A 23,486-nucleotide genomic window follows, 5' to 3' on the forward strand; every position below is an offset into this window, starting at 1 on the left:
CAGTCTTGTGTTCCTGTCATAAATCCAAATTGGCTATAGTGAGTATTTTTATACGTTGTTGGATTCCATTTGTTAATGTTTTGTTGAGGACTTTGAGTCTAAGTTGATTATTCTTGTCATCATACAAGAGTAATACAACCTCATAAAATGAGTTGGTAAGTGTTCTCTCTTCTATTATTTTCTGGAATATATTGTGAAAAACTTGTGCTAATTCTCTTTTAGGTGTTTGGTAGAATTTTTTAGGAAAGCCACTTGGACCTCAAAATTTCTTTTTATTTCTTGAGAGCTTTTTAATTACAAATTCAGTTTCTTTGATGGACATGGGACTACTCAGATTATCAATTGCACCTTGGTCGAATTTTTGTGGTTTGTAATTTTCAGACTTAGTCCATTATTTTGAAGTGGCAAATTTATGTCATAAAGTTGTTTGTACTACTTCTTTATTATTTTTTAAATGACTATAGGATCTGTAGTAATATCTTCTAATTTACTGGTTATAGTGGTGACTTTTGTCTTCTCTTTATTTTTACTTTTGTCTATGTTGAGAAGTTTATTAATCTTATTACTCTTTCTCCCCCAAGAATCAGCTTTCTATTTCACTGATTTTCTATTGTTTTTCCATGATTAAATTTCAATGATTTATGTTCTGCTCTTTCTTACATCTTTCTTCCTATTTTTTTTGTATTTATTTTTTTCTCTTAAGGCAGGATATTAGATGGTTGGTTTGAGATATTTCTTCATTTCTAATCCTATGAATTTCTCTGTTAGTGCTGCTGTAGCTGTGTCCCACATGCTTTGATACATTGTATTTTCATTTTTAATTAGTTCTATATATTTCTTTTTGACACTTTTGGCCATTTTTTAGGCATGTTATTTAATTTCACAGTTTAGAGATTTTCCTATCTTTCTGTTATTAATTTCTCATTTGGTGTCATGGATAGATGATAAACTATATAATTTTACTTTTTTTAATCATGGAAGTATTTTTTATAGTCTAGGATATGCTCTATTTGAGTGAATGCTTCATAAGCACCTAAAATAAATGTGTATTCTGTGTTTATTGGGAGGAGTGTTCTATACATGTCAATAAGATTTTGTTGGTCTGTCCCAGGTATTACTGACTCAAAGTTAAAAATCTTATCTAATCTCATCAGATAAAATTTTCCAAATCATGTCATTTAATTCTAAATGTCAGTCAGATTTGGGTGAGACTCTAGATGGAATTTGGGCACAGTTTGTCTTATTTGTGAGCCTATGAAACTGAAGAGTTAAGTTACAGTACGTTCTAAAAATAAGAGTATTGAAATAGGCAAAGGATACCCATTACAGATATTGCTGTTCACAAGGGAGGAAATGAAAGGCAGATGGAGAAAATAGTCCCAAGCATATCTGCAATCCAGTGAGGCAAATTTCATTGGGTTTCAAGGTCTGGGAATAATCCCCTGTGGTTCATTCACCCTGGGTTCTTTCCTTCAGGTTCCCAACTTCATATTCTCAGTTCTCAGAGTCATCTTTTTTCCTTATTTTTTTTTACTTTTATATGAATGGAAGCCTGTGCTAGCAGCCGAATAGTTTTATCAGCTTGTTTCTTGCCTGTAGAACTGTGGAGGCCCCATATCTTCTTTCATTTTGTACTCTCTATGTCTCTATCAGTCCAAGCCAGTAGTATTCATGCTGCTACATTTTAAAAAACCTTGTAGCTCTGCATATATGGTACAGAGACCCATTAGACAAAAGGCTCCTTGAAATATCTTTTCTGTATTTTTGGCTTCTGCTGAGATGGCTAAGGGAGTTTATAAGTCACACATTTCATCTTTTCCAAGACGCTTTTGTGTTACTGAGTTTCTGACTTGGATCTTTCTAAGGGTGAAAGATTGCCCAGCCACAGTTCTAGCTCTTTCTCTAGAGCATGATGTTCTGATGGTGAATCTTGTCGTTGTAGCATTTTTTACAAACTTGGTAAGATAAGGATTTTTCAGATCATCAGGGTAAGATTTGCTTTGTTTTAAAACTTTTATCTCAATCTATGTGTTTTCTCTTATATTTAACCATAAACACCAATAACAAATAAGGCCACACTTTCAACCCTTTGCCTAGAAATCTCCTGAGCTAAATGTCCAATATTTTTAATTTATAATTTCTGCTTTCTACATATTAGGACATAATTCTGCTAATTAATATCAAAGGATAAATAAATAATTAATATTCTGCATATTAACAGGTTCCAGAGATTAGTATATGACATATTTGGGGAGGTATACCACAATTACAATATGCTTGTGTGATTTTTCACAGGCCACTGAGTATCCACATTTTACCACTTCAGTGAAATGTGGCAACCTCACTTCCACTTGGTTCCCTTTATGTTCTCCACTTTTAAATATTATTTTCTTGGGTATCAGATTGTATGATAATTTGTTTTAATCATCTAATAAGATTTACAAAATTCATGAGGAAAAGGATTAATTTATGGTATGTACCAATATATCTTCTCTTTTTTATTGTTCCCCCTTTGTTTCCTATGCTCCAGGATTATTTACTTCATCAGTTCCTTTCTGTGTAAAGAAATTCCACCTTACAATAATTAAGAATGGGTCTGCTAATGAGAAATTCTTGTAGTTTTTCTTTGTCTGAGAATATCTTTATTCCTCCTTTTTCCTCAAAGGATTGTTTTGCTGGATATAAGAATCAGAGTTAGTTCCTCCTTTTAGCCCTTGAAAGACGGGGAGCCACTTACCTTTGCTTTTTGTGGTTTTAGATAAGGAATCTATTGTGACTCAGATTGGTGTTCTGTAGATAATGCCTCATTTCTCATTGGCTGCTTTCAATATTTTATTCTTTATTTTTAGTTTTCTGAAGTTTAATTATGATATGTCTTGGTGAAGATTGTTTCAGGTTTATCCTGTTCTCCTCAGCTTCTTGAATCTGTGTGTGTTTTTTTTTTTCCATCACTAAATTAAAAAAAATCAGCAATTATTTCTTTGAATGTTCTTACAGTTCCACTCTCTTTTCTGTCCTATTGGCACTCTGCTAACACATGTATTATATCTTTCTTATAGTTTCCCAGGTCCCTAAGACTCTGTTCATTTTCTTTCTCAGTCTGTTTTTCCTCTGTTGTACAGATTGGGTTGCAGATTAATCTTTCCTCAAGTTCACTGATTTCTGTGCTCTGTCATCCCCACTCTACTATTGAGCATATCCAGTGAATTTTGCATCTGTTATATTTTTTACTTATGTAATTTCTACTTTTTTATAGCTTCTATTTCTTTGCTGAGATTTTTCTATTTATTTTTTTTAACAGACTCTGACTTTGAAGTTTTTTTTATGATGGCTTCTTTAAAATCTTTGTCAGATAATTCTCAGTTTTCATCTCAGTGTTAGTCATAGTTTGTTGGGGACCACCCTGCCTGGTCTCAGGAAGCTGTAACCCCCTGTAACTTAGGCTGAGTGAGAGACGTCCAGACAAGGAGCCACTAAGGAGACAAACCTTATTTCCCTGGCATGAACACTGCCTGTTCTGTGCCTGACCTCCTAAGCTTGATCAGTTAGCCAATGATGGGTAAGATTTCCCATGGAGGGAATTGTCTAAGACAGGCATGATCACAAGGAGGCCTCTGGGAAGAGACTCAGGGCTGTGGAAATGAAGGGGTGATGGACATCAACCCCTGCCCCCTCGGCTTTGTCAAAGCCTGAGTCCTTGTTCTTAGAAGTGAGTAATCCAAGTCTCCTGGCTGCCTTTGTCTCCTCTGTTGACTCAGGCCTGCGGAAATAACAGGGGCAGTGCAGCCCAGACCAGAGACAGTGGACCCCTGGGGTAATCAGGCCTGGAACATAGAAAATGCAAGGTCCTGTGAGACCTGCTTGCTGGAGGATGTTATTAGATTAGAATATGAAGGCACGGGCAGGAAACGAGACTAGCTTTTAGGTCCTGTAGTGATAAAACCCCAAACTCTGCCCAGAATCACAGCAGGGGTTCTGTCTGAACATTTGTAAGTCACCTACTTCTTTTGGTCTTTTCTGCCGGACTGTGAATCCACAAACTAAGTCTGTATTCTTAATAAAAATCTGCTTGGGAATAGAAATGGGGCACTCTCCACTAGAGAGAGTGGCTGTTCTGTCCCTATTTCCCCACAGGACCTGGTTGTCTCTGTGTATGTTTTTCTCATGTTTCGATGAGCATCCGCAGCAGAGATGGATACTGTTGCCCAGTATCCGCCACAATAGTTGATTGTCTTTTCTCACCAAAGTTGTGATTTTCTCTTTTTCTTAGTACAGTGAGTAATTTTCAACCATATCCTGGACATTTTGTCTATTATGTTTAGAATTTGAGTTGGATTTTAAATATTTACTTTTAGCAGGTAGTCAGTCACATTATTTAGGTTTTTGCCTATGTATTCTGAGGTTGTAATTTTTTTGATATATAACAGTTCAGGGTTGTTCTATTTTCTTTCTTTTTTTTTTAAAGATCTTTTATTTATTCCCTTTTTTTTTTAGAGAGGGAAGGGAGGGAGACAGAGAGAGAGAGAGAGAGAATCATCAATGTGTGGTTGCTGGGGGGGTCATGGCCTGCAACCCAAGCATGTACCCTGGCTGGGAATCGAACCTGCGACACTTTAGTTCGCAGCCCATGCTCAATCCACTGAGCTACGCCAGCCAGGGGGGTTGTTCTATTTTCTTGGTGACTTGCTTCTTTTTTGTTTTACATATAAGAATGCATCTTGCCTCAAAGATAATTAACTAGATTTTGTCACAAGAATTTGCCTCATGAAGCCTTTGAATTAATGTGCCTTCTTTTGGATCTTCAGTTTTTTACACTTTTGTGTTGCCATGTCCTACTTCTTTCTTTTGGGTCTAACTTCTACCTTGCTGAAATATACCCTTAGTGACCTTATTTTTTCCTTATTTTGGAATGTAAAGTTAGTTCTGGATAGAGTTCTACATTGAGAGTTATAGTCACTTAGCAATTTGAAGGTATTTATTCTCTTCTTTTTCAGATAAAGTCCTTTTTTTTCATTTATTGTCAATTTAATTGTTCCATACAGAAATGTGTAGTTTTCTTCTGGTTAAATTTATTTATTTATCTATCTGTCTGTCTATCTGCCTGTCTATCTGTCTGTCTATCTACCTGTCTACCTCTCTAGGAATGATTTATTATCATTTTCTAGTCTTAATGGTCAGTCCAACTTTCAATTAATAACTAAAGATAAAATATTTGTGTTATCAAAATAAAAATCCATGTCTTCTTTTAATATAGAAAATTCTTAACAGTCACTCTTCTTCAAAATTTTCACATCAGAGAAAGTTGGATTCCCTTCCTCCATGCCCAGAACTTAGGTAACATAATCATGGAGCATTTTCCATATAGATTAGGGGAGGGACATTTTCACCAGTGATGAATGTAAACTTAAATTCCATGTAATGTGGAGTTTTATTTAATCTCAGATAACTTTTTTTGCCTAATACCCATGTACAACCAATGGGGGGAATTTTCCATGTTCCTCTTTCAGTGTCAAAACAAAAATATAAGAACCCTGATATTGTGCAGGGATTTTTATTTTAGCTCTGTCACTTAACATCACATCTTCTGTTCCAGCAGAAGTTGACACTTAAGGCTTTGTCTCCATGCTACACCCAGTTCTTAAGTTCTGTAGGGATCTAGGGTGTCAGTTCTTCTTATAGTTTTAGAATTGTCTTTAATTTCATTCATGCCTCCTGATAGTTCCCTTCTTCATCTGAGCTTGGTTGTGTATTTGACTTATGGATTGTACATCCAGAATGTCTATGTGCTTTAGCAGGAAGAGGGCTTATTCTGTAACATCTCCACATGTTGTGCTGCCAGAAATCACCTGAGCAAGTCTGAACTCCCTCCCACCTTTTATGGGTGAGGTGCACTGAAGTATTTTGTGTAACACTGAGCAGTCACTTCAAAGAAAGAGGCATATCTATATATCTCTTGTGTCAGAAATTGATGAGGTCCAGTCAGGCATCCATTATGTTATCTGAGATAGTGCTGAGCATCAGGCAAAAGACAAGTTACTGTTGGCTGTTTAGCAGCAACATTTAACAGCTAGCATGTACAATTTTAGTACATATATTTCTCACAAGAAAATTTCATGTGTTCAGTGTTTGGTTTATATGCATTGTCTTTAGGACATGTTGTTCAGTACTTGGGAAAACTCACAGAAAGTCTGAACTTTCTGTTTAGCCCAACCTCTGAAAGATATAATTTATCAATTATTAATAAGAGCATTTTGAATGAGAACTACTGTGAGCTTACTTTATCTAGGAGTATTTAATTTCATAGTCATTCATAAACAACCAGTGAAATTAGGAATTATATTTGTCAAACAAGCTTATCTAGGACTATTAATCAATAATTAAAGAACCTCATATTTACTTTAGATGTGCTATTTTAAAAAAAGATTCTTTAATTTACCTAAATTCTGAGATTTTTTGGTTTGTAGAACAGCTAGTATTCACTAATTATTTGTTCACCTCTTCAGCATACCCTTCATTGTCTGGCAGACTTTGTCCTTCTTTGTTTCCAAGTCCACGTAAAAATTGACGAGAAGTAAAATATATTACCCATGTACCAAATAAGTGCCTCTTGATGTTATTTGTATTCATAATATGTGCCTAGATTATACACATATACATCTGCATATGTACCAAAACAATTTTTTAAAAATGTGAACTGCATTCTATATTTTTGTTTTGTAGCCTATTATTTTGTGCTCAGCATTGTTGTTTTGGATGACACTATGAAGGATGGCATTATTACATTTAGATTATTAAACCAGCTTGGAAGAGTTGAAGCACCAAGGCTCTATGCGTAAGTATAATTTAGTATTATTTTTCTTCAGAAATAAAATATTTGATTTCTTGAGCATCCACTTTGGAAGATAATTCAAACCATGTAAACCTTTTTCACCAGGCTGCTTTCAAAAGTATAGCGGTAGGAATGTGCCCGATTTCAATAATACCACTGAGACTGCAGCCCCAGAACAGGTTCTGCAAACTGGCTGAGAAGGCAAGAAGGTTTTGAGTCTTCATTTCTTTTACAAACATCACGTCCTGTGCAGAGCACCCTGAAATACTTTGGTGTTTTATTCAAATACTTGAATTAGTGCATTTTTAATAAAGGAATATAAAAAATGGACTACTTATCTATGGTAAATCTGTCCATCTAAGTCTGGCCAGTGAATTTATTATATTTCCATTAATATCTCAACCAAAATTTAGTCATGCTTTGGGATGTAAACTATGCTAGATGCCAGGGAAGTTAGAGACATTTAAATGAGTTTGTATTTCCCTTTTCAAAATTCAAATAGGAATATTTGCTTGCTATAAAAAACATGTCACATTATACAGTAGAAAATGAGCATCATCTATAATTATATTATTTAGGGATGTTTAGTTTTACCGTTTGATTTATAACAATTCCTCCTTCTTTTCCTTTTTTTACCTCCTCTTTTTGTCCTATATTTTCTTTTAGTACATGCCCCTGTGCACACAAATATTACTTTTTTATTTAGTAAAATTAGTATCTTGTTGCACGTTGTTCTGTATCTTGATTTTTATGTAAATGCTATACTGTGATCGCTTTTCTCTATGTCATTAAAGTCATATACATTAAAATAGGATACTAAATATATTAATATGCCAATCTAGGATTTTGAACAGGATATCAATAATGGATATTCAGGTGAGAATGATTCCCCAGATGGATGGGTAATGGGGCAATCAGAGGAACAAGAATAGGAAGGTGACTATTGTAATAATTGATATGAAAGATGATGGGGATGTTAACCAAGTAAGTGAAAGTGGGTTTTTAAGATTTAGGGTAGATCTATTTTTATAATTAACCATGTGAAAATGAATGAAATAAAACAATCTAGAGTGACTTCAAGTGTTAATCTTTATGACTACTTAAATTATGGTGCCATTCTCTGAGACAAAAGATAACCTGGAGAGGAATCAATTTAATCATTCAATAAAATTCTTGAAAGCTTCTATAAGCCAGTAACTGCACTAAAAATTGGGGATAAAATTTTGGATTAACTAGATGTTCATCCTTATATTGTCTAGTGCAGCAGAGAGACTTTACAAGTATATAATACAAATAAAATGATGTTTGTCATTTTTCTGTTCAAACAATTTTTAATGACTCTCCACATGGAAGTAGGTACTGTGCTAAGTTCTGAGGATGCTGCTATAAGAAAAAATAGACATGGTCCTACTCTCATTAAGCTTCTACCCTAATGAAAGATATAAAGGTAATTAAATGATTATAAAAATATGTAAATAAAATCTGTCCATTATATATATATTATATATATATATATATATATATATATTATATATATATACATACACACACACACACACACACACCATAATGTGTCTTGAGGCACACAATGGTGTGAAAGTAAACATAAAATTGGGGTGAGGAGATGAGAATTAGTGGGGCCACTACAAATTTCTTCAAGGATGTTTTATACTCATTGATTGGGACCTAAATTATGAGCTGCAGTTAGTCTGCTTTGCTGTATTCCAAGCAGAGAGGCCAATACAGGCAAAGATCCTGAAGCAGAGTTGATTTCAGGAGCTGAACAAAGAGCATTACATCTGAAAATACAGGCAGGGAAAGCAAGAGAGACCTGGGAGAGGTGGAGAGCACCTAGGTTCTGTAGGGACTAGAGTTTGTAGGGCATGTTCCAGGATTTATATTTTATTCACAGGGAAAATGGAAACCACTGACATGTTTTAGCTCAGGCTATCTGGTTGGGGCAGGACTGGATTGTTATTTTGGAAAAACAGTTTGATCACAGTGGATTGGAAGCAGGAAAGACAGGGTAGTGTTGTAAGAATATGGACAAGAAATGGTCCTGAGATAAGAGTGTTTGCAGTGGTAATGGAGAAATGAGGATGAATTCAAAGCATATTTGAGGAATTTCACAGTAAAGCCAGTAGGAATTTATGATTGACTGGGTGTGGCGAATGAAAGAGAGGATACTATGAAGGGTGAACGCTAGTTGTCTGGTTTGGGGAATAGGCAGGGGTTGCAATTTTAAATGGTAAGGAAATTTGTGGATTTTAGCTGTTTTGTTTGTTTGTTTGTTTTGTGAGGTAGGTGTTGGGGACAGTGTCATTTAGATTTAGCCTACTGAGCTTTAGGGACCCTCAAGATGTATATCCAGGTGGACATGGTGAATAACAGTGGATATATATGTCTGAATCCAGTAGACAGGACCAGGCTGGAGGCAGAGATTTGGTGGTCACAAACCAAGGTATTTGAAACCATTGGAGTGGATGTAAATTTGTGGAGTAAGACAACACATCCCCACCTGGATGTGCTTACTTTGAAATATCTCTGAGAAATCTAGATAAGCTCTTGGCCAAAAATTAGAGGTGTGACCAATGACATATTCTGTGAAAGAGGACGTAGTGACTCAGCCAGGAGGGTACAGAGATAAACTTTGAGGGAGTGATAACCATCTGGGGCTGACTTGCTGTGGAGATTCAAAAGGAGAGGAGAAATAAACATAAGATGGCACTAGTGCTGTGAGCCAGCTGGTTGCACTCGGGCTGTTCTATGTGTGATCGAGACTTTTGCACAAGCAAGACGTTGAATCAAAGAAGGAAATTATTTTAACAGTTTTAAAAAACATTCTCTTTATCTCCTTTCTCTCCTCCCCTCCCCTTCTTTCCTGTTCTTCCCTTCCCTCCTTCCCTTTTTTCCTTCTCCTCCTCCTCCCCCTCTTCCTCTTTTTTCTCATTTTCATTTTCCTCAGAGTTCCATTTGGAGTCAGCAGACCCATATTGACATAAATGACCCCAGGGCCCCACATTTCTGACACATATGGATAAGGAATTGAGCAAAGTGGTAAAGAGTGTTGATGTGGCTGTGTTTGCATTCAATTTTGCATTCACTTACTTAGGAAAGGCATTTATATTCTCTGGTACTCAGTTTCCTCACCTGTAAAATGGTAACACAAATAGTACCTAATAAAAGGAGTTGTGGAGATTACTAAATAAGATCAAGGTATATAAAGCTTTATTGTAGTTCTTGGTACATTGGAAATGATCAGAAAATTGTGTTTATTAAATACTGAATTTATTTTTTTCTTTAGAAACTCAGGCTTTTACAATTGTGTCTTTAATTCACAAATATTTAATAAAGTGGCATAGAACAACAAAGGATTATTGTTTGAGCACCCATTCTATTCAAGGAACTCTGATAGTTGTTTAGGGGTCTAAAAAAAGGAGCATAAGATGACTTATCTAATTTTAGACAGAGGAATAATCTAAACATCTAGTCAGACAGATAAGATGTCCCACTTTTTTTCAAAAAGTATTCTCCAAATATCATGTATAGGGGTGGAAATATTATTATTTTATATATATTGTTTTAAATTGCTGCTTAAATTATTTAATTAATTACTTAAATAAAATTATTTAAATAATTACTTAAAATTATTTAAATAATTACTTAAATAATGTTTATTGTTTGGCCTTTTCCTATATCATTGGTCTCTATCCTGCATTGTTCATATTATATTGATTTTAGAGTTAAATTATATTTCAAAGTACTGATATTCTGAGTATGTCAAATTTTCTGTTTAGGAATAATAAATCACTTTATAAAGTTCAAGAAGTCAAGATTCTTGCTCAGTTTTTAAATGATGTCGTAAATGTTTCAAGCATTGGTTTGGCATATTATCAGAGCTCAAAACAGCGATGTTCCACATGCCAATATAGAATCCAGCGTCTCATGTTAAAATCCCTTACATATCCAGACAGGTAAGAAAATAAATTTTGATTTAAATATGTTGTCCTTTAAACTTGAGAATATTGGTTTGCTATAAAATGGTTTAAGAATTCAAGTACTCAAATATCTGTTTTTTATGTATTTCAAATTATATTTTATTAGAATATCTAAAAGGTACAAAATGCATTTTGTTTTTTGTTTGGAGAAGATTCATTTAGAACCACATCATACAACCAAAGAAAAACACACACAATTATTGCATGAGATACAACAAAAATGAAAAGAGTAAGACAAATGTCTGCCTTAGAAGTTTATCAATAATTTCTATATATACATATATATTTACAGAGTGGTTTATTGTCCATTTATACAAACCTTTAGATGAGGTCCAAAGGACTATAGTAGGAAATATAATTGCAGAAGTTATAAATCATGATTTTCAGTGATCTTTTCTTTTGCCTAACTTTATTACTCTTTATCTGAGAAGAGAATAATGTCCATTTTCATCCGCTGTAGCTAAGATTCTACAAAGTGTTAGAGATTCAACCCTGAGAGTATGCTGACAGGATTCAGACTTTAGCATATATACAATAACAACATGAGGAGAATCTGACTCTACACTTTTAAAGAAAATTTTTACTGTATTTTTTCCATTACCATTTAGTCCCCCTATACTCTGCTCCCCTCTGCAATTTTCCAGTCCCCTGTTTTGGTTTGTCAGTAACATCACAAATATCTCTATTCCAAAAATTATAACACCAGCATTACTGTGTGAGTATGGTTTTTTTAAAGACAATAGACTCTTAATAGCATTTTCCTAAGCCCATTTGATATGCTGTTCTTGGTTTCATGTTCTCACAACCAAGGAGGTTTTTCCCAACATCCTTGTCCTCATGGTCTTGATGTATCAATACACGTTCACCATGGCAGAACCCATATTTCCGCAAAAACGCTCCTGTTTTAAAGCACTAAGAACCACTCAGAGGTCTTTAGTGAGTTGATCATCTGTCAGTTTGAATATGAGGTGTTCTCACAGGGAGCATCAACTGTGTGCCAACAGCAATAGGTTTCTGGATTGCTAGAAATCTCTGTTCTTTAGTTGGGGCAACACTTAATTTTTATTTTTCTATGTCTCTGTATTAATATATTTGATTTCCTATTTGCCTATCTATGAATGTTGAACTTAGTAAATAAGGATTTTTGGAGAATAAAATAATAAAAATAGTAAGTAATAATATTTATTTAGATGACATACATATCAATAGAGGGAGTGGGGACAATTCTTGAAAGTATTAGTTATTTTGTAACTTGGTATAAAGAATATTTAGTCATTCAAAAGCCAATAAGGAAGATGTCATAATGGAAAAATACTGGGACAGTTTTACTGTCCTTTTCCTTTGAAATATGAAAATATATGGATACTTTTAGTTAAGAATATTAGCAACATTATTCCTTGACAAAGTATATTCGGGGAGTTATGAGGTCATGTTTGAAGGACTGAAGACTGATTTAAATGGCATGGACCCACTTATACATGGATAGTTTTTAAAAAATAAATATATTTAAAAAGTTTTTGAAGATTTGTGACAGTTTGACAAAAGCTATAGAGGAATCATGTAGCATTGAAATTTTAAAAATTTAAAAGCTAGGTATGTCATGAATCATAAACTATATGTGTGTATTTTCTGTTCCTTATGATTTTCCTAATATTTTCTTTTCTCTGGCTTACCTTATTGCAAGAATACAGTATAATACATATAGTATACAAAATATGTGTTAGTTGACTACTTATGTTATTAGTAAGGCTTCCAGACAACAGTAGGTTATTAGTAATTAAGTTTTGGGGGAGTCAAAAGTTAAACACAGATTTTTGACTGTGTGGGCGATCTGTACTCCTAATCCCTGCATTGTTCAAGGGACAACTGTATTTTTGCCATCCCCAAAAGCTAGGTTTTAAAGGGCCAGGGTTGTTCCACCATCATATTTCCTTAAATCTCTCTTCCCCCATTAATACCTCTGTGAGCATAAGAAAAGTAAGTATAAACAGTGAAGTAGGAGGCTTTAGCTTACATTCTGTTTCTGGCATTTAGATGCATATTATCCAGGAATAAAGTCTTCTTCCTATATACCATAAATAGAAAGAAAAACAAAAGCAATACCTCCATAGTGTAGAAGAAGTACACAAAGTAAATCTTGTCCAGGCACCAAAAATTTAGTTAGAATCTTTGTGCATATAACAGTGCAGGAGCTTAAAATGAGAAAGATAAATTTAGTTCCATACATGTAAACAGTAAAAGGAACCAAGGATAATCTGCCCTATGTGTATGTATATGGGCAAATGCCAAGGCTAGATTCACTTCTCACTGTTTAAACTTTGTAGAATCATTTAGGTTATTCCCTGCAATAGTTTCAAGGGTCACTGTTCACATAGATAACAGTACCATCATAATGTACTGGAAGCTTTGCAACATCCTGAATTTGGTTATAAGCAGTTTACTCTTTCCAGTCATAAGTTAGTGGCTACTGTCTTTTGTGGAATGATCAACTTAGTTTTTCTCTTGTCAGATACTTCATTTGTCCTCAGTGTTTGCTTATCATCAACACTGGTTACACATAGACAACTATCTGCACTTTGAACAGTTCCCTTGTTTTATATTCATAGAAGACATTTCAAGGGGAAGACACATTTTCAAATCTTCCACCTCACCACATGATGTTTACACCTTGACACAGAGTATTGGTGAGCCTACTGACAGCCAGTGCTCTCCCTTCGTGCATTTCCGAGTGACTTATTTTAAGGAGAAAGGAAGGGCAGACAGATGTGACTACTGTTATGTTTGACTCATTATGCTCTTAATTATGATTTACATAGAGAAATGTTTTATGCAACTCATTCATTAGTTAAGTAAGGAATAGGGTGAAGTCATAGGGATATGTTACAGAACAAAAAGTAAGCATGAATGTAACTAACCTTTATGTAAAATTTAGTGGATACACTGAAAATTTACCAAATTTACCAAATTTTCTACTCAGGGGAAAAAAAAAAACTAAAATACCCTGTGGGTGTTTAGCAAAACTCTGAACATCCCCTGCTGGATGGAGATGCTAATAGATGCTTGGATGAAATGTATGCCTTAGGTTTAATTACCTAGATAATTGTCATAACCATTTAGTTGATTTTCCTATTTAGATCTATCCATACAGATGATGTGCAATTAATGAGAATTAGCACTGCCAAATTATTGGGAACATGAGTTATTAAAATGTGATGCCTTATGGTCCAGGTTGAATTGTGTAAGTGCTCAACCAGTGATTATTTCTTTGTAACAAACTGCAGTAAAGACTGTGATGTACTTCTATTCTAGGGTTTTCCCAGAGAGCAGGGCCTTGGAATTTGGGAACAGAAAGATATATTTACAGTGTTGGTGATTGGGTATTATCACAACTACATTTCTTCCAAGATTCTATCCTGAGAAAAGTTGGACTAAAGCTGCCTTTAAAAACATTACAGTAAAATTATTCTTCTAGGCATATAGGTCTAGGAGTTTTGATAAATTCATGTAGCCACCACAACCAAGATCCAGATCATTTCCATCAGTCACAGAAACTGCCTGGTGCTGTCACCTTCATTTTCAACCACATTCCCCACTTCTACTTCCACTGTAGGAGTTTTGCCTTTTTTCAAAATGTTATATAAATGGAATCATATAGTATGTAGCCTTTTAAATATGGGTCCTTTCACTTAGCTCTGGGCATTTAAAATTTATCCATGTTCTCTCTTATATCACTGGAATGTTATGGATGAATAGTATTCTATGTATGGTATATCCCAGTTTGTTGGTCTAGTCACCAGTTGGAAGACATGGTTTGTTCACAGTTTTTGATATCTGTCTCTAAATAAAACCAACATAAATATTTGCATGTTTTTGCATGCATATTTTTATGTAAATGTAAGTTTTTATTTCCCTTGGAAAAGTACCTGTGAGTGAGATTGCTGAATCATCTTGTAAGTGTTAGGTTTAACTTGACACATTATGTTGATGACCTCTGCCATTTGATTAAGGGTATTCCCATCTTTTAATTTAACGTGGTTATTAATGTGGTTGGGTTTACATTTGTCATCTTGCTGTTTTGTCTTCTGTTTGTCCCCTCTGTTCTTTGTTTCCTTTTTCCTCATTGTCTGCATTCTTCTATATAAACTGAGTAGTCTTATGCGTCCACTTTATTTCTTTTGTGGTTTATTATCTATAACTCTTTTAAAAATATTTTAGATGTTTTTTGGGGGATTGATATTATAATCTTTAATTTATCATAATCTACCTTCAAGTGAATTTTACCATATAACAAAAAACCTATATAGTAATATAATTACATTTCTTCCAAGATTCTATTTTGTTGTAGGCATACATTTTACTTTTATATATGCTAAAAATTCCATGATGTAATCTATCATTTTTAAAGAGTCAAGCTATGAAAGAGATTATAATACTTAGGAAAATTAATGTATTTATCTACTTAGTTACCATTCCTAGTAGACTTCTAAACCTTATTAGATGCATATTTTCATGTGGTATAATTTATCTTTTGACTAATAAGTTCTTTGAAGATTTTTTTGTAGTGTAGGTCTGCTGGTTGTGAATTTTTTCATACTTTTTTGTCTGAAAAAGCTTTCTAATACCTCATTTTAAAAGATAATTTATCAGGTTATAAAATTCCAGTTTGACAGCTTTTAATTTTTTTTTTATGTTGACTACTTTAAAGATGTTGTTGTACTGTCTTCTACTATGCCTTTATCCTAATGAGAAATCTGTTACTATCCTTCCTTTGTTCCTGTGAAGAAAATATGCCATTTTTCTCTGACTGGTTTGAAGATTTTGTCATTAGTGACATTAAACAGTTTGATAATGCTATAACTTATAATTTTATTCATACTTCTTGTGTTTGGAGCTTGTTGACATTCTGGGGCCCATGGGCTCATACATTTTATCAAATTTTATTTAAAATTTTAACTATTTTTTAAAATATCATTTTTTGTGTTCCTTTTTATCTGCTCTCCCTTTGAGGATTCTAATGTCAAGTTTATTAGGCTGCTTGAAATTTTCCCACTGTTTACTGATGGTCTCTTAATTTTTTAATTTATTTTCCTCTTTTATTTCATGTTGAATATATTTTATTGCGATGTATTTAAGGTCACCATTTTTTCTTCTATATTGTCTAATGTGATATGAATCTCATTCAGGGTACTTAAAAAATATATATATATTTTACTTTTGTTGATTCTAGAGAGAGGGGAAGGGAGGGAGAAGGACAAGGAGAGAAACATCGATGTAAAAGAGAAGCATAGATCAGTTGCCTCTCATATGTGCCCTGACCGGGATCAGACCTGGAGCCTTTTGGTTTGCAGGACAATGCCCAACCAACTGAGCCACACTAACCAGGGCCAGGGCACTTTTCATAACAGACATTGTAGTTTTCACTTCTGGAAGTTTGATTTGAATTTGTTTGTATCTCTCATGTCTCTACTTACCTATTTGAATGCATGGAATACAGTTATATAGTTCTTTTAATATCCTTGCCTGCTGATTCTTACATCTCTGCTAGTTCTGGGTTGGTTTCAATTGATTGACCATCATGTTGGGTCTGTTTTCCTACTTCTTTGCACACCTGGAAATTCTCGATTACATGCCAGACATTGTGTATTTTATCACATGGAGTGCTTATTCACGGATGTATTCAGTGATGTATTCAGTGACGTCTTAACCAAGCTAGAAGGCCGGGAGCTTGTGCCCCTTGAACCCATGAAGTGCATGTGACAAATAATGGTGAACAACCAGCCTCTATGAATATTCTTCAGGTTTATTCTCAAGATGCTGTTTAGTTACCTACAAACAAATTGATTCTTTCAAGTCCTGCTTTTAAGATTTATTAGGCATACTGGAGTAGTGTTCAGTTCAAGGTTCATTATTCTTACTACTGAGGAAAGACCTCTTCACTCATTTTATCAGAGACCTGTTGAGTTACAGGTTTTCCCCATCTGACCAGTGGGGACAGGCACATGTGCTAGTGCTGGAAACCTAATCTTAGGTAACATTTTAAGAGAATATTAGGTGCACAGATGTGCTGATATGTTGTGCAAAAGCCATAAGGTGAATTTTGAAATGAGAAAGAATGTATATTTCTTGTAATTTGTCATAATATATATGGATTGCATTAAAAAACTAATCGTAATTGAATTTTAGAGAGATTATCACTGGATTATTTTATTAAAGTTTATAATTTATCAATGCAGTGTGTTCATTTCTGCTAACATGTGGTAAGCAAAGCACTAAAATACCATAGTAATTTCTTTCAGCAATTGAAGAAAGCATAATATTTTTGTCCCATGGTAACTCAACATGTACCACAGATTTTTAAAATAAAATATAGGTTTTTAAAAAACCTTTTTTATTGCCTAGGGAGGAATGATTAGTAACAGAATAAATTATGTCAAAATGAAAGACATGACAGTAGGACTGGATAGGCTTTTCACAACGTAACGACACATAAGCTTGGTTTTCCTCATATGTGTTGGTGAAATTTAACATTGTAACCATTAGGAACCTGCCTAAACTGTGTGTAATGCTTGTAGAGGCTTTGTACCCTGTGGAATACTTACTTATAAGTATACATTTAGTATATTACTAATTGACGGTATTTCAATTAGTAGCAGGGTTCAGAGGTTTTATATTATTGTAGAAAAGAAAACCATCCCTGGCCAGTTACTCAGTTGGTTGGGCCATCATTCCATGCACCAGAAGGCTGCAGGTTTGACCCCCAGTAAGGCTACATACCACAGTTGCAGGTTGGAAGCCCAGTCAGAGTGCATACAGGAGGCAACTGATCTATGTTTCTCTCACATCACTGTTTCTGCCCCACCCCCATGTTTCTCTCTGTCTCTCTCTCTCCATCTTTCACCCTCTCTTTTACTCCCTTCCCTTCTCTCCAGAATCAATGGAAGAAAAACATATCCTTGGTGAGGATTTAAAAAATGAAAAGCTAGCCCTGGGGTGTTGCTCAGTTGGTTGGAGTGTTGTCAGGGACAACAAAATGACATCAAAATGTTGTGGGTTCAATTCCTGGTCAGAGTGCACACCTATGTTCTGGGTTCATCCCTGGGTGGGGAGTGTGGGGGAGGCAACTGACTGATGTTTCTCTCTCACATCCCTCTCTCTCTCCCCCCTTCACCCCTCTTCCTCTCTTCTCTCAGATCAATAATAAAATATTCTTGTGTAAGAATTGAAAAAACTTATCTTAATATTGTATATTACAATATGTGAACAGCAGTATTATTTAATGGATGAGGTCATTTATCCATTGATAAGTTTAATGACTTGTCCTACCAGGGCAAGTTCAACAAGGAGGCAGAGGGAGACCCGGAACACTGAAGTCACATTCAGGGAATAAGGGATGTAGTGGGATAAATAATTGATATAAATATGCATTCATTTGGGTGAGGAGTGGCAAAGTCATTCCTCTACTTACATCTTAATAATAGAGAAAGATGAGTTTGATTTTTCAATTATATTCTGATCTCTAATAATGTAATAAAAAGATATTTTGCTAACATCTAAAAAGTCTTAAGAGATTAAAGTATTATCATTTTATTGTACATTTACTGCTATAGTTTTAACATTAAAATTTTAACATGTCTTTATTATTTTAAATGTAAAATACTATAGTATTTTATATCAGTTTTTATAATTAAAGGTGAATGTCTACATTTTATTACTTTCAGATACATTAGCAGAAAAAGTGGTTTATTTAAAAATTGAATAATTTAACCTGAAAATTCTGTTGAATATTTTAAAAACGTATTCAGTGACATCTCAGCCAAGCTAGAAGGCCGGGATCTTGTGTCCCTTGAACCAGTGAAGTGCATGAGACAAATAATGGCGAATGACCAGCCCCTGTGACGTTGAGTTGTACCCTTTTTCTTGATTGTTCCTGTGGCTGACATAGGAAATTTCTATTTATCACTACCATTTTTTTCTTTAGCCTCCATTCCTGAATGTTTCCCAATCTTTTTTTTTAATTCTAGTTAATTGTGTTTTTGAAGATTTTCAAGATATCAAGAGGATGATAACTAAGCAAGATGCTTGGTTTACCACAGTGATGACTTCTCAAAAATCTTCAATTGCCAACTACACAATCCCTCCCAGATATAGAATACTTCACATGTTCTTACTTCCATTTTAGTAGGTGGCAAAGATAATTGATTAAATCACTTCATCAGCACTTGTCTGTGCAGTTCAGTGGTAGGAGAGGCAGCCTAGCCACTGAGTTGAGTTCAGGTTTCATTTATTTCGGTGTCCGGCAGCATCTCCATGCGTTGTACATATTTCAGTGGAGCAGCAAGGAGAGAAGGTGAAACACAGAAATTATTCTGTTCTTTTTTTTTTCATAAACATTGTGTCTGCTTCATCCCAGCATAGCCCAATAAGAGAGTGGAAACCTTTGTATAGGTTTGTTCCCACTCCCTGCATTTGGAAAACTAGTTAGTTAAAAGCATAACATATTCTAATATTTATGAGAAAAAGAAACTTTGTTGTTTTATTAATAGTTTTTTTTCCTTCTCTTTTTCTCTCTCATAGACCACCACTCTGCAGGTATGACTTTGTACTTAAAGAAAGCAAAGAAGTATTTCTCAATCCATGTACTTGCAAACCAGAGGAAATATGACATGCCTTCTTTCATTAATTGTAACAACTTGTGAATTAAAGAAGTTGTAACTGGGAACAATGTAACCAATATTTCTTTTAGAATGCATTGTTCAATTTGGAATTCAGATATTTCTACTTTTTTAAATAAACTTTTAAAAATCAAAAATATATAAAATTTAAAAATATATGTGACAAGCATTCTGAGTTCATTCTAAAAGCTATTTATTTCTGTTTACCTCAACCAACCATTTATCATAGAATGTTTCCCTTGTTTATTATTAATAGATAATATGTCTTTAGAAAAAAGAGAATCTTACTGCTTCAATACACTGTCTAAACATTCTCCATGTCTCAGACTCCAATGGCAAAATATATGAATATTTTTTAATTGTAAATTTGTCACTTGGAGAAGCCACTTGGACTAATGTAAATCTTATAAACATAAATGCACTTTCTGTTTAGTGACCTATTTAGCATTTTTGTAATGCTTTGTAAATAAAGATTTTCTTTCTAAAATCTTTAGGAGCATAATAATCTACAGGTCCATGGTGCTCAAGGTCAGATCCTGGGTCCGCTGCTACTCATGGTGTTATCCTAAGTAACCAGATTTATCTCATTCTGTTTCAGTCAGTTAGAATTTTTGTGAAGATTGATTTAGTGCTTTGGCTAGTGTCTGCCTGTAATGCTAATGGCAAAAATGATGATAGTTAACACATAAATCACTGTATTTCTATTCATTTAATCATTATAAAACCCCTATGAGGTTGACCTTGTTATCACCACTGATGAAGAAACTGAGGCACAGAAATGTTAAGTAACTTATCTAGGACCATGCTCAAAACCATAATCAAAATCAAAGTTGCCTGGCCCTTGTGTCCATGTTTTTAACCCCTATAACGTGTCCTCCACAGTTCAACACATGCCAGTATCTGTATTTACAAATACTGCATTCAAAATGATAATCTACATGTCCTTGGCATTGTCCTATTTACCTGTTCAGCCCAGGAGTTCCTGGGCTGTAGGTCTCTCTAACTTATATCTGAATGTTTGCAAGGTTTGCTTTATATATGTTTCTAAACCAATCTGTTAACTGAGTCAGCCTCTATGCTTTTGAATTCCTTCTGTATCAGGAGGCATTGCTTGGGCTGCCTTAACAAAATACCACAGATAGGGTGGCCTAAATAACATAAATTTATTTTCTCAATGTTCTGGTGGCTAGAAGTCCAGGATCACAATGTCAGCAGGTTTGGACTTTTCTAAAGCTTCCTTCCCTACTGTGTTCTCATATGGTCTTTCCCCTGTATATTGTGTCTCCGTTGTATCCACATTTTCTCGTATAAGGACATGAGTCAGTTTAGAATAGGGCCCACCCTAATGAACTCATTTTAATTTAGTCACCTCTTTCAAGGCCTATCTCCAAATATAGTCACGTTTGAAGTACTGGGGGTTAGGGCCTTAGCATAAGAATTTTGGGGAAACACAGTTCAGTTCATAATGCCTGTCTCAACTCCTTAGCTTCACAATGATGAGCTTTTCCTAATAAGCCATTTGAAGGTAAATGGGAGTCCTTGTTGGTGCCTACCTGGGGAACACTAATGTGTGAATACCCTTGATATATTGGATGTGTGTCCTACTTGTGTAGAGATAAGTAGAAGCAGCTTCTTTCTTTGTTTATGGAGGAAAGCAGGGCTGCCTGCCCCTCTACTGTCTGACAGTCATTTTTAAAAACCAACTTCTTCCCTAGCTGGTGTAGCTCAGTGGATTGAGTGCTGGCCTGCAAACCAAAGGGTCACTGGTTTGATTCCCAGTCAGGGCACATGTCTGGGTTACAGGCCAGGTCCCCAGTAGGGGGTGTGCATGAGACAACCACACATTGATGTTTCTCTCCCTCTCTTTCTCTTTCCCTTCCCCTCGCTCTAAAAATAAATAAATAAATACAAATAAAATCTTTAAAAAATAAAATAAATAAAAAACAACTCCTTCAGTTTTGGCCACAGCCTGTCACTCCACAGACCTCTGACTCCAGTCCACAAGGATGGCTTTTCTTCTGTCACTTTGGCATTTGCTCACAAACTTCCTGCATTCCTAAACAAAACCATAAACCTTTGTATAACTTGACTTTTCCAGTCCCACCTAATTAATTTGGCAAATATCTCCAGAAACTTTTGAATCTCAGTTGGTGGCTTTGATGACATTTAAAATTAAATAAAATGCACTATACATGTGTTTCCAGGAGCAGAAACCCGGTTGCCGTCTGTCTGACTGCTTAGGGCCTCTGGGTGGAGGAGGAACAGCAGCTGACTTGCCTCATAGCAAAGTAAATGTCCCCTAACCCTTGTAAAAAAACTTCCTTGCCATAGGTGATAGAATCTTTCAAGGATAACACAAACACATACCCTTATAACATGTCTTTAGGTTTTTACATCTTCCCTAGTATCCTAATTCCTTACACATCTTTTGTCAAGATCAAGGTTAATGGGGAAAGGGAGCCTCTGGAGCTCATCTTGGTGGTGAGGGAAATAAACTCCACTGACACTCAAGTTTATAGTCTTCAAGGAGTATTTTAATCATATTTATTTTTTTCAAATTTGTGGAAATCATATATCAAAACTGAAGAAGAAAATATGTATTTTTCAGTGGATCATGAGGAAGCCCAGGTATTCTGTAGCAATAATCTGGTCCGAAAAAAAGAACAAATAGCTATTATGCACAAAATATGTTATGCCAGGCTGCTCTGAAGACATGCCGTCCCAGATCAGATACATAAAAAACAGAAGTGAGGTATTTAAATTATCTAACCTTCAGAATGGCTGCTTGATACGGGTCACAGAATTGGACTCATTGTTTTTAAAAGTTCCACCCACAATGTATTTTGAGGACTTTAGGTCAAGAGAGTGGAATGGGCAAATGCTGTGCTATCCTCCTCACATGACCACATGACATTGAAACTAAATTATAGAACAATCACTCTTGAGAACCACCTAAAGACTAGCTGAACAGAACTTCTATATCTAAGATTAAAAAGGTGAAGCCATGTTGGGATTGGTAGGAGGGGTGGAGATCCAAAACGGGCTAGTCCCACATGCGTGTGTGGTGATTAAGAAGCAGGAGAGATACCTTGGTTAGAGCGGTCCTCACTGAGGAGAAAGGGGTACTAGCCACAAACTAAGTTCCCTAGCCTGGAGCACCAGTGTCAGGCAAAGTCCCCACAGCAGCCGACTGTGAAAGTCAGTGGGGATTCTGGATTCTGTCCAGGTGAGATGGAAGGATACTGTAGACCAAAGTGTCTTCAAATACTAGCTCTAAACTCCAGAGAAGGGGCAGCAGCTCAAAAAGCACCAGGAACACAAGGTGAGAAATTGAACTCTTTGGCTTGGGCAAGGGCTGGAGGCACAGCTCTCTCTGAACTAAAGAGCAGGCAGGTACCATTGTTTCTTGTTGATCCTGTCTTACACACATGGATGGCAGGGGCAGGGGAACACCCAGTTGGATTCTCCATTAAGCTGGCTAACACTGCTCCCACCCCACCCTGGTGATACTCATCCAACTCACCCACCTGGCCCAAACCTTTCTCAGAAGCTAGTGCACACAAGTGGCAGGACTGGGCCTGCACTGCAGACCTTCCTCAAATCTCTTAAAGGTTCACAAACCCCAAGCAAGCAGTCTCGTAACACTTGCCAAGTGACCCCAATATTGGCACTAGTGGCAACCAGCCACAGATTGCAGCATAACCACACCCGGGCACCTCCAAGTCCAGCACAGGTATCTCCAACCGAAGATCAATTTACAGGTCCTACCAGATGGCCCCAGCACAGACACAGTAGTTAATGTTACCCTGCACCAGAGCCCTTCCCAAGAGGCCACAGAACAAATACCTGGTGGCCAGCTTCAGACCACACCAGAGTACCAGCCAGTAAGCTTCACAAACAACATGCCCCAAAGGTGGGCTTTGCAGGCAACACAGGCCTACTAAAGCAAACCCTACTTCTTGGGGTTATCTCACAAACAATAGCTTG

General features: G+C 35.6%; 1 protein-coding gene across 2 annotated transcripts in view; it reads left to right on the forward strand.

The window, feature by feature from the left end:
• The window catches only part of LIPI (lipase I), a 46,522-nt gene extending 26,689 nt beyond the window's left edge, over nt 1–19,833 (forward strand). For both annotated transcript variants that reach the window (XM_036017924.1, XM_028505070.2), the window contains 3 exons: nt 6,721–6,832; nt 10,627–10,803; nt 19,402–19,833. In XM_036017924.1, the coding sequence (XP_035873817.1) occupies nt 6,721–6,832; nt 10,627–10,803; nt 19,402–19,489 (377 nt within the window). In that variant the 3' untranslated portion in view covers nt 19,490–19,833. The remainder of the gene's footprint in view (nt 1–6,720; nt 6,833–10,626; nt 10,804–19,401) is intronic.
• Nucleotides 19,834–23,486: the final 3,653 nt, after the last annotated feature.

Source organism: Phyllostomus discolor, chromosome 2 (assembly GCF_004126475.2).
Source record: "Phyllostomus discolor isolate MPI-MPIP mPhyDis1 chromosome 2, mPhyDis1.pri.v3, whole genome shotgun sequence".
Lineage (NCBI taxonomy): Eukaryota > Metazoa > Chordata > Mammalia > Chiroptera > Phyllostomidae > Phyllostomus > Phyllostomus discolor.